This window comes from Artemia sp. Qi Xiang Cuo, chromosome 11 (assembly GCF_049724085.1).
Source record: "Artemia sp. Qi Xiang Cuo chromosome 11, ASM4972408v1, whole genome shotgun sequence".
Lineage (NCBI taxonomy): Eukaryota > Metazoa > Arthropoda > Branchiopoda > Anostraca > Artemiidae > Artemia > Artemia sp. Qi Xiang Cuo.
The window spans coordinates 19,304,217-19,316,586 of record NC_142804.1 but is presented as its reverse complement, the minus strand read 5'-3'; the positions used below and the strand labels follow the sequence as shown (position 1 = coordinate 19,316,586).

The 12,370-nt window shown below is 36.6% G+C and overlaps 1 protein-coding gene across 1 annotated transcript in view; it reads right to left on the bottom strand.

Annotated features, from left to right (window-relative positions):
• Window positions 1-9,204, bottom strand: part of LOC148946730 (adenosine deaminase 2-like) — a 93,332-nt gene extending 84,128 nt beyond the window's left edge. The window contains 2 exon segments of the mRNA XM_089096410.1: window positions 8,473-8,609; window positions 8,611-9,204. Coding sequence (XP_088952536.1) covers window positions 8,473-8,609; window positions 8,611-9,204 — 731 coding nt within the window.
• Window positions 9,205-12,370: the final 3,166 nt, after the last annotated feature.

Below are 12,370 nucleotides of genomic sequence, written 5' to 3'. Positions count from 1 at the left end.
AAATAAAGCTTAACCAGTCTCTGTCATTGTTTTAAACGTAAAAAGATGATGAGTAATTGGTCTTCAGTTGCAAAATAAGTCGTTTTGAAACAACTACTGTTAAAGTCTGCATAACAGATATTAACTATCGATTTGTAAAGATGCCGAAAAATGGAGGAATCCTTAGGGATTTCAATAGTGAAAATAAAGATTTATAGTTTGACCTTTTGTCCCAATTTTTTTAGAACAACTCCTAAAACACAAGGACCGTTTAATTAGAATAAAGAACTTTTTTAAAGCATTGAACAAATTTATCATGAAGAGCAACGCATTGAGGAGGGGGCACCCGCTCGCGTTAGGAATAATTTCTGTTTGTTTTAAGTTTTAATGTTGTCCTTTACTTTCAGTTGAAAAACCTTTCTTTTTAAACTTAATTGCCGTGAGAACGAGCGGGAAAAATATCTACTTCTGCTGGATCTATGGGACTGCTAAGAGGAGCCACACAACAATCTACCCAGTAAAAATAATTTACAGAATATTTATCTTAATATGAAATTCCCCATAATTATAGATATTTTGTTTTGTTTTTGTAATATCTTCTTCTTAGAGTGATGTAGAGCATACTCCGTATCTAAATCATTTTTGAAAGCTATTTAATACACCTAGTGTTAGGATACGATCATTTCCTATCCTTAGGGTATTTACAAGAGATCTAAGCCCCTTCCTGATGAGCGGCCTTGAACCCCTTTGGTCCCTTTGATCACAGACTGTCATTTAGTACTTTGCCCGTTCATTTTGCGTTTTTCTGAAAACTATCCTCAAACAATTCCTCTGGGAAAAAATAATTGGCTATCAAATAATTTGAACATGCTTTAATAGCCTAAGTTATTTATTTAATAAGTTATTAATTTAAATAAGTTATTATTAAATCATTTAAAGAGGACAGCTCTAGTGGCTTAAAATTTCTGGACGAACCAGGAACATTCATATCTAAATTCGTAATCAAACTTTTTATATTCTGTTTTTTTCTATCTTAGAGCCATCAAAGCAGAACTGAGGTCACAGGAAGTTGATATGGATGAAAGACTGTCATTTTTAAAGATAATTTTCAAATTGCTACGAGGCGATGTTCCGGATTCATTTCTAAATCTTATGAAGAAATTATTGGACTCCGTCCAGTAAAACGGGATTTTAATGTCATTCCCTCCTGTCTTCAAGTAATGTAATGTTTTCAATTTAATTTTACGGTTTGTCAGATGGAAAATGATGACAAATTGACAGGAAAGGATCTCCTCCGCCGGTTGACACAAGACAAAAACTGAAAGCCCTCATTATTCTGAAATGTTTCTTCAATGTGTATACTTTGCTTTTTTACTTTAATTAAATAAAAAAAAACAAGTTTTGTTTTAGCTGAAAGTAAGGAATGACATTAAAACTTATAACGAATAGAAATTATTCCGTATTATATTATTATTATTATTTATTGGAAAACCCGTCATACAAAAAAGGAAAATACGGAGCAATAAACAAAAAAAAGCAATACACATAAACTTAGGAGTTATGCATATGGTTTTTAGTGACGAACGTTGGAGCTAAGATCTAAATCAGCTCTTAGAACAAATTACACAAAACGAGAAAGAAAAACTCAATTATACACTGCTCTGTAGGTATGCAACATGTTTCTTTTTTTTAGGCTCCTAAATCCTGAAAAAACATAAACAAAATGAACATCATTGCATCAAGCCGCAATTGGTAAAAAAAATAACCCAAATAATCATCAGTGAATTAAAAAAGATATACAGTAGAGAATCATATCAACTGAACAAACATAATACTGAACAAACATAATAATATGATCATCATTGCATCAAGCCGCAATTGTTAAAAAAAAAAGATAAACCAAATAATCATCATTGAATTAAAAATATACAGTAGATAATCATATAAACTAGTTTAAATATGAAAAGAAACGGTAAAAACAATTAAACGACACTTTCGCCCGCTGGTCTTGAACTCAGATCACTCTCAACAAATGATTCATTTACCTCGATATACATAAATAACAGAAACAAGGAAATTATTCAATCACGGATCCTTTTACAACTTTACTTAAAGCAATATGCTTAAAAGAGCCGATAATTAATAAACAATTAAAGTATTAGTAATATACGCAATATATTATCAAAAAAAAAAGTTGACACCAAAATTGAGAATAACCAGCGTCACTTAAATTGGACTCGTACGAAAAAAGACTAAATCATCAGTCAGTTTTAAAACTGCAGCAATTACACTAAGCGCGAAAACGAACACTTAAAAAAAAAAAAAAAAAAAAAAAAAAAAAAAAACAACTTCAACTTGGACAATGGTTCAACTTCGTTAAACGGGAATTATAACCACGAATTTGCTTTTCCACAGCTATAATGGAGTCAGCAATGTTGAATTTTTTAATTAGATAAGAATTTTCGCGTCCAAGATAAGAATTGCGCGTCCAAAAGGGAAAACGTAAAAGATATTTTGCGAACCGGAAGAAAGCTGATGGGATTTTTGACTTGTCAGAATTTGTGAGCATTTTCCAAAACGGCGATATGTACAGATAATGTGGCAGAGCAAAAGAGTTAAAAAGTTTCGAGAGAAGATGGCGGTTGAGCCGTAACTTATTAGTTACCAAAGAAGCATATGATAACCCAACTCTACGCTCAATGTGAGCAATTCATAGTTGTTGCGTGTGCATTACTGACGAACCAATGGGAAGACCGAGGTAGGTGATATGATCTACTGGCTTAATCCTACTATTTCCAAGAGGAATATCCCTAGGTGACGCTTGCTTCCAGTTGAAGAATACAACTTCGGACTTTTCAGCATTGAACTGAAGACCTAGTTTTCCATACTCAGATTGTAGCGTTGGGAAAATCTCGCTTATGCGCTGGATAATACGGCTCAAATTCAGAATGTCGTCTGCATAACATACGAGAAATAAATCAAGACCGGTAAAGATGAATGATGTGGAAAAGCTGACTTTGCATACAGAACTCCATTATTGAAGAGTGAAGGGGAAGAAACATCACCTTGACGGGTATCTTTTTCGACATTGACAGAAATATTAGGGGTTGGTGCGTAGACTTGAGAGCCGTCAACTTTAGCTAGTGGGTGAAGTATTAGGCGAACTTTAAGACGATAATACATGTCTCGAAGGGCTCTGATATATGAGGGGCTCACTCTACGTTTTGCTGCATGGAGTAGCATTTCGGCGTGAAAGAGAGAGTCGAACGCTTTACGAACATCATGCCCAGCTAAAACGAGTTTCATCTGATGTATCAGCATCTATCAATGCGTTCGCGACAACCGACAAAGCGTGGGCACAATCAAGACGTGGCTGGAATCCAAATTGGTAAGGTGGGACATAGCATTTCGCGTTCAGATGGTCAATGAACAGAAGTTCAAAAAGCTTACAGAAGTTAGTAGCCACCGTTACACGGTGGAAGGACAAGCACTGGGTAACCAGTTTACCTTTCTTTGGAATTGGAGTGAGATCTCCAATTGAAAAAGAAGAAGGTACAACTCCTTGGGTAACAATCATCTGCATCAAATGAGCAATAGGATTTAACAGCAGATAGCTTGCATGCAGAATATGAAGAGCGCTCATTTTATCAGAAGATTACTTACGTTTTAGGTGTTGTATAGCTCGCAGTACAGAATCAACCGAAACAACAAAATTGTCGGTTAGACAACTAGACAGAAATTTATCAAGGTTATCTTCATATTCGGACTTTAGGGTGGCATCTGGCGGGAAGAATTCCGCAGAGAATTATGAATTCCACTCGGAATCATAAATAACTTGAGCAGATAGACGGGCCCTAGGAGGATCTCTTGATACATTTCTCCAGAAAGAAGGTTGGGACAGAGAAGCTTGCTGGGACGTCTCTTCAACTATCTGGTTCATTTGGATAGATATTTCTTTTGCAAACTTTCTTTTAGTAGAAAGATGAATGTCAGAAGCCCAGCCAGAGCGAGGACGGTCACACTGGAGCCACAAATGGTACCAAAATTTGGATTTTCTCCAAGCTTCAACTGGGCTCGGATTACTGGACCAGTGCTTTGTGAAACCCCGACGTATACGTTTAAGAGGTATACTGGCTTTTTCTGCGCATCGCAGAGCATCGCAAATTTGTGCCAGATAGATATCTAGCAACACCCGTATTTTATTTGCATCAACTTTCGGATTTTCCATTAGCAGATGGAACGGAACATGAATTTTATGTAGGACAGAATTAGTAACTGCAGCAAAAAGATCATCTTGGATATTTTCCCAATCCCTGTAAAATTGGGCGTGGGGCTGAGGGGGTTGTGTGGTTGGAGTTCACTGAGCAGAGGGACAATAAATGGATGCAGATATTGGAAGGTGTTTTGATAGTTGGAAATCAGTAACGACGTTAACAGGTGACACTTGGAGATTTATAGAAGAAACTGCATGGTCAAGGTTCGACACGTGATTTGAATGGTGTGTGTAAGTGTAATCAAGATCTTTCGACAACATCCTAAGCCAATCGTCAAAAATACCAGACAAAATAGAAGTACGCAATAACAAGGCGTTAGTTCAATTAAAGTTAAAATCTCATATAATAATCCAGCACTTACCTAACAGGCGGATCTTCGAAAGGCAAGATCCTAGTTTCTCACACGCAGGAGTAAATAAAAATTCCGATTGGTCATTGCTGTAATCTTTCGGGAGACAGAAGTTTACAACAACATACTCTTTTACACGGACAGCAAGAAAAAAACTCACATGAATCCAAAATACTCGACCGGCATGAGGTCCTAACAAGCATCGCAATACCACCCGAGGGGCGGCCACTGGAAGCGGATCGTTTAGCAGGCATCGAATAGCTAGTAAAATTATTTTCTATTTTCAGAAGGCATAAACTATGACTCGTCAAACAATGCTCTTGCAAGCACAATACGTCACAATTCGAAAGCAAACCTTTTATCAAAGGAATTTTGACTAAAAGTTCACCATTAATATTCCACGAAAGTACAGCTTGCGTAGTAGTAGACGTATCCATGTCATACCATGGGCTTTGCTAGTTGACTGTTGTTATTAGGACACTTTACACTGCAACAAGTATGGCCGGTAACCTTACATTCTAGACAGAACATTTCTTACGAACACGGAGAGGCACTGTTTGAGGTGTGATCGCATGATCCACAGCGAAAGCAGAGGGCCCGATTAGAGCACTGCGAGGCCAGATGCCCAGTCTTATCACACGAGAAACAACGCTTTGGGAGATATACAAATGCTTGTGAAGAGAGCTTTTTGTAGCCAACTTTCACAGAAACTTTCAAGAACTGATCCAGGTTTTGTTTCGACTCAAAGTAGACCTTGAACACTCGGGACTTTCCGCACTGTGAAACTTTCACGCAATTTGGAACAAGAGACTTGACTTGATTCTCATTGTATTTGGTTGGTATGCCTTTCAGGATCCCTATAAACAGTGGGGATTTCACACTCACCGAGATACCTGAGGTACTGTTTTTAGCATTCTTGGCTATTTTGTTCACTGCACGCTTTGACTTAACAACAAGTTTCCATTCCGAAGTCGATTTTTTAAGTTCAGCTATTTCACCTGAGGCCTCAGGGCAAAGTTTATCGATGAAGTCCTTACGAGCATTAGGGGAGGTCAGGTTTGCAGGACGGGTTTTTAGTACAACGGCAAACGTAGGAAATGGGGCAGGGTTAATTGTTACGTTGGTATCAGTTCTAGCTGGCCAAACAACCATGAATGCGTTGCATTCTCTAAAAAGCCGTTAATTTTCCGAGAGAGTTCATTAACTTTCGAGACTAAAGTAGCCGAGACTGCCTCCCCGATTTTTGGGGGAATATAAAAATGTGGGAACAGGCAAATTATGTAAGAGGGGATGTATCCTACTCGGCACCTCGCTCTTTACGCTAAAGTTTTTTATTAACTTAAAAAGTAGAGTTGTGACAAAGAGTCAAACTTTACCGTAGAGATTGAGGTGTTGAGGAGGGGGCAGCCCTTTTCATATACAGAATAATTTCTACTCGTTTTAAGTTCTAATGTCGCTCTTCGCTTTCAGTTAAGAAAACTTGTTTTTTTTTTTATCTAATTGCTGGACGTTTTTCAACTAATGTAGGCTCGAATCTGGCTCCCCGTACATGAAAAATTAAAACAAATTTGCATTTTAATATTGACAAGGTTTCCCCAGTGTAGAATTTCCTCTGGAAAGTTCCCCTCCAGAAACAACCCTTCAGAAAGTACTAACTAGGAAAATTCCCCCCAGACAATTCCATTTTAGCTGAAAATTACCCCCGGAAAATTTCTTGCGGACAATTCCGGCAGAAATTTTTTTCTTGGCCTACTTTCATTTAAAAAAGACTTTAACTCTTTTGTTTTTAAAATAATGCCGGAATCCCTCCTCTATGGAACATTCTTCCCACAAATACCCTCCACCCCTTGGTAGAAAGGTGCTCCCACACAAAATTTCCTCTGGAGAATTTATCCTGTGGAAAACTCCCCAAAGGAAAATTTCTCCCGTGGAAAATCCCCTCACCGAAGGATAGATACTCTAGACAACTCAAATCCGGTAAATATTCCCCCCAGACAATTCCCCTCAATATCTTCACATGTAAAATTGAGTCGGGAAAATTATAGTAAGACAAATAAAATGAATTCCGCATGAGAGTTCTGGCAAACTCCCCCATGTAAAACTTCCCTTGGAAAGTCCCCCTCCCCCTGGAGCTTCCCTCCTCACCAGAAATTATCCCCGTAAAAAATACCCCAAGCAGAAAATTCACCCCACCCCCCCCCCAAAAAAAAAAATTTATGTATATTTCCCAATTTAAAATACTATACGTAAATAACAGACAAGTTTCATGACTTACAAACCTTTTCCTCAGGGCTCTGGGGGGGGAGGGTATTTTTTCTTAAAGACATAGTTACTAGGCATTTCAATTATGCTGAACAAAATGGCTATCTCAAAGTTGTGATCGGAGGACTTTTAGAAAATTGATTGGGAGGGGGGCTAGTTGCCATCCAATCCTTTTGGTCATTTAAAAGGGCACTATCAGTTTTCATTTCCATTCGAATGTGCCCTTTTTCGATATTCTACAACTATTGGTTCGATGCGATCACCCCTGGGAAAAACATAAACAAAACAAAAAAACACGCATCCGTGATCTATCTTCTGGCAAAATTTAAAAGATTCCATATTTTGCAGATGGGAGCTTGAAACTTCTACAAGAGAGTTCTCGGATACGCTGACTCTGATTGCGTGATTTTCATTAAGAATCCCTGACTTTTAGGGGGCACTTCCCCCTTTTCTCGAAAATCAGGCAAATTTTCTCAGGCTCGTAGCTTTTGACGGGTAACACTAAACTTAATGAATCTTATATATATCTTGGTCAAACATATCCCTTCACTTTTTCCTTCCACTTCATCACACATATTATTGTACGTTCTGTTTTGCCCAATATGATTATTTCAATTTCAGGATATAATTGTATTCATTTTCTTATTTCAAGCTTGAAATTATGGCACCGTCCTTAACATTCTCTGTATGCTTGAGAGCGTAAGTTATCTTAATGAGGGTTAAATGGTAATTACTAGTCATTTTTGCACGTTTTTTAAATGCTTATTTTCAAATTAACTGATTAGACAATAACTTCATATAGCAGTTTAATAAAGTTCTTTATAGACGAAAGGGCAACCTCCCAATATTAGGATTTATATCAAACGATCAAAATAAGATGCATAACATATTTAAGGTATTTCCTGATCTTTTTTATCAAAAGTAAACAATTTTTTTCACTACAGTTTTGATTTATCCCTGTAGTTCCGTGTTCAAGTTGGATCCAAGAGATTTTTTGTTTATCGGTTTTCCATTATAATGGATAATTATCAGAACACAGATAACGTCTTCTACAGCCTTCTAGTTAGGGCTTTCATAAAGTACTTATGCTAAGGGATCAGGTTTAAAATCCCTGGAACGTCATTTTAATACTATTTCAATAATAGTTTCCTATATGACGCAAATAACACCTATCCTTCTGTGCCGTTAGATTACATATTAATAAGCTGTTTTATATCTTGATTTAATTTTTCTCGGTCCAAAGCACAGTAGTTACGGCCCTTATCCAACCTCACAATTTAAAGCTACACTTAACGCTATCCCGATCCAATTCTTAAACTGACCTTGCACTGAACATGTGTAGCAATTTATTTTGAACCCCAAAATTCAAGCATAACCCCCCACTACAATAATTTCTGTCAAATATTCCACAGCAAGGAAATAATTTTCTGGAACGACTGCAGCTACGGGCAGCTCATCTCAACCCGAGTGCATAGGGCCATTTGGTTAGCACTGAAATTTATCTATCTAACGCTAGTTATTTACCACTTAGAATTCGGGTTTAATGTTCGCGTGTCTTTTTTACTGGTGCGTTAAGCCCTTGTAAGAACAAAGATGATAAAATTATACCTGTAAATGGTGGGAAGCGTGGTTCTAATTTCCATATACTGAACGTTGTCTTCATAAAACTCTTCCAAGCCTTTGTAAAAGTAATCATGGAAAACTGGCTCATAGCAAATAAGGCCACCTGAGGTCACGAAGTATTTTTCGGAATGACGACCAAACCGCATTAATATTAGGGTACTCGTTGAAAGGGTCTGGTACAACAAGGGTGAGATTTCTATATATTGCTTCATCAAATTCTGCCACATTTCCTGAATTCTGTCTACTCTCTGAAACACTGGACCAAACGCAATCAGCTGTATCATCTGGCTTTGCTGCTGCAAATCTAAAATTTATTTTATTGTCTACTAGGCACATAAATAGGTTATCTCTATAGGTTACATTCGCAACAAGAAAATCAAGATCTGTGATTGCTGTGACATGAACATGTATAGCGCCACCCTTAGGCATCTGTTTTATAAACTGAAAAACTTGGGAGCTGTCATATTTTGGTTTAGAAATAAGAAAGTTTTGAGACTGCATGAAATCCGCCGTCTCGAATCCATAATCCAACTCGGCGTATTTCAAATTCATCAGATAATCATTGACTAAACTTTCAGAGCTTGTTAGCTCCAAATTAGAGCCCAAGAATCTTGAATTCTCATTTTCTAAGAAACTTTCACGTTCCCTCAAATATGAGGCCAAGTCACATAAAACTACAGAAAAGCTGGAAGCAAATAAAAGGACTAGATGTTTCATCTCTAAACCACAATCGAAAACTAATTACGCTGGAAATAAACAAAATCTTACGTGCTACATTTCTTATCAGCTGTCAAGCACAAAAAAAAAATCATGGAATCTCTATTAATTTTTTGTTTTGTGCTAGATGCGTCACTTAAGTAAGATTCTTTGGAGACAAAGAATCGTTACAAAAACCGAAAAGAAATACCGAATGTTATAAATATGTTATACCGAATATAGAAGTACCGAATGTTGTAAATACTGAAATAGAAATTAGGATGTATCGTCACAATCACGCAAAGAGGTCGCATCTATCGAATACTAGAGAACACAAGGCATAAGGCAATATTGTTAAAAATTCATATTTTTTCGGTAATTATTTCTTATAAATATTGTGTTTGCTGTTGGTGTAACGCTATTGTTTTACTCTATTGTCGTGAAAGCGATTTGGACAGTAACATCTTTTATCATGGAAGAGCTACAAATTTGTTCTTATCTGCCACATAGGCAAAAACTATTAAACACACAACAGATGCTCATCAGATAATAATTGGACTCTGGACTCCATTTATTTTCAACGTATTGGACGTTAACTTATGGTATGAACGTTCTCCCTAAAACCCGTCCTTTGGTACCGGATTAGTGTCTTTTTAGACTGAAGCCTTGCAATCAGGTCGTTAATTTGGTTGGTGTACAATTTTAAAGGTGGGTAATTCCCAAATGCAGCTTACTAATTCTAGTTCCTTAGGAAAACGAACAACATAATCTCGATGATATGATAGTATGTACATATGTCTCTCGGGGGCAGGCAGGTTCATTTCTTACTCAAATTGGCACACTAGCAAAACTCTGAAGGAGAAACTTTGCCTCCACTTCTTCCCTGAGCTAGAATAGGCCTTTTTACAATTTGTCAGTTCTGACAAGTCATAAAATTTGACAGGCCCTGGGGTGTACCTCATAAGCTCTGTCTCTGTTTCTTCCCTGGATTAAATAGATCTTACTACTTTACTCGTGAATCCGGTGGAAGTAGTGTCTCCAAGATTTCTTGTCCCCTCTTTTCTACCACCTTCCGTTATTGACTTCCGTTTTCCTAACCTAGCCCTACCTCTTTTGGCAAGGAATGATCCTGTCAATATTCTACATTTTAGAAGATGCTATCATATTATTTTATTCTATTCACTCTCATTTGCACACTTATAATCTTTTATTCATTTTCTTAGTGTGCCATGATTTTAAATCCCAGATAGTGCCGACCCAGTTAGAGAAAATCTATTTTCAGTTTCGCCATTACTTTGTAATACTACTAACAACATGTCGGACCGTCGGAGTTTCAGGCTGATACACTAATCACCGCTTCACGTATATTCTGACTTATTTAAAGCTTCTGTTCTGGCTACTAAGTTGTAATTTAAAAATATATATAAATTCCGTTTTCGAAATATCATGCCAGCTTAGTTTGAGGTGCTTTTCTTATCATTGACACCATTTGTCTCTGTAACTGTTCTGGAAATTGTTGATTTGTAACTCTTCTGGAAATTCTTGTTAATACGCAATTAAATTGGATTGAATATTTGCATTAAATATATATTAAATAAATTTATATTAATTTTATATTAATATTAATTTATATATTATATATTAATTTTATATTTAAATTAATATTATAAATAAATTTATAAAAATATGCATGTTAAATATATTAAATAAATTGGATGAAATAATTAACTACCATAGTTTACTTTTGTGCTAGCGTTATCGTCTGTTCAAGTACCTATTTTTTTCAGTTTATTTCTAGCCTCTGCTCTTTTTTTTATATTTCCAGAACAATAAGACAAATTCACATTTGAATAAACAATTTCTAATCGATGGCTTTTGTCGTTGATGTTATTTTAAGATAAGAAAAGGTTCCCATGTCATCCAAAAGACAATATTTGTTAAGAATTTAGATGCAGAATAAAGAGATTACTACGTTACGAAATAGCATGGATTCTTTTAAACTAGGAGGAGGGCAAAATTATGCAACAATCTTTGTTCCCTGCTTGCAGAAAGGGAAGGAAAATGGCCGAATCAATTACAAATTCATGCCTGCAGGTCGTCCTTCACAACTTCCTATTTCTGATTCTCCGTGTTTCCTACGCTTCAGAAACATCAGAAAAGAAAAAGAAAGACTTGCTTTGCGCTGCTAATCCTGCTATTTAACGAACAATAGCATGCAGCCTGGAAACCATTAGACCTAGATAAGCACGACAAATATTAGTTCCCGAATACGGCTGCTCGAAAATGTATACCTCCGATGAGAAATGTAAAAAAAAATTCAGTTGAATTTCACATCATAACAAAATCATAAAGTGGGTCAGTCATATGAAAAAAAAATAGACTTGAAACCAGGGCAAAGATACCGACATCTTTTGGGTGGAGTTGTGTAGGACCAACACCTTCTCCCCCCCTCTGTTTAGGTACCTGGCCACGTGTACACACATACACAAATGGAACATGCGCATCCCCAAGAACAAAGCGAGACACTCCAAAATATAGCGCTTAAAAACATGTCTAAGCTTGCAAAAACACAAATATTTTTACCAAAATACACAGCACCTGGAATCAGCAGATAAATATAGAAACTTCTACCATCAGTCATTACTTAGCCAGCAGCTAAACATGCAACTAAGCACCCCAAAGAAAAAAAAGGAAAAGAAAGCTTCTTTCAATACATCCTTTCAAAGGAAATGAAAATCAAATATATCTTCGCCTCATGTTCGACAGCCTCATCCATCATTGTCCTCATAATGTCATATCCGTGTCTTTTTTAGTCTATATAGGTTATTAATTGGGGAAAAGGTGTTTTGGAACTATAGCAGACATATATAAAGGTGTGTACTTAACGACAGTGAAAAGATTATTTTTCAAATGTTAGTGATTTGAGCAATGGCGAATCTTATTTATGACTGAAAAGTTTTGTTGTGGAGCTATTCTTTTCGGTGGCGTACCCAGGGGTAGGGAGTGCCAAAAAAACTTCAACAAATGTTAACGCTTCCACCACTTATCTTTCTATATAAGACCGGTTGTTTACGAATGTCTTCCAATTTCAACCGTATCCAATTGTACTATCTGCTTATGGACATGCGATTTTATCTTGTTTCATGGTGTCATCATCTGAGAGCGAGTCGGTCCAATAGTAACCAAA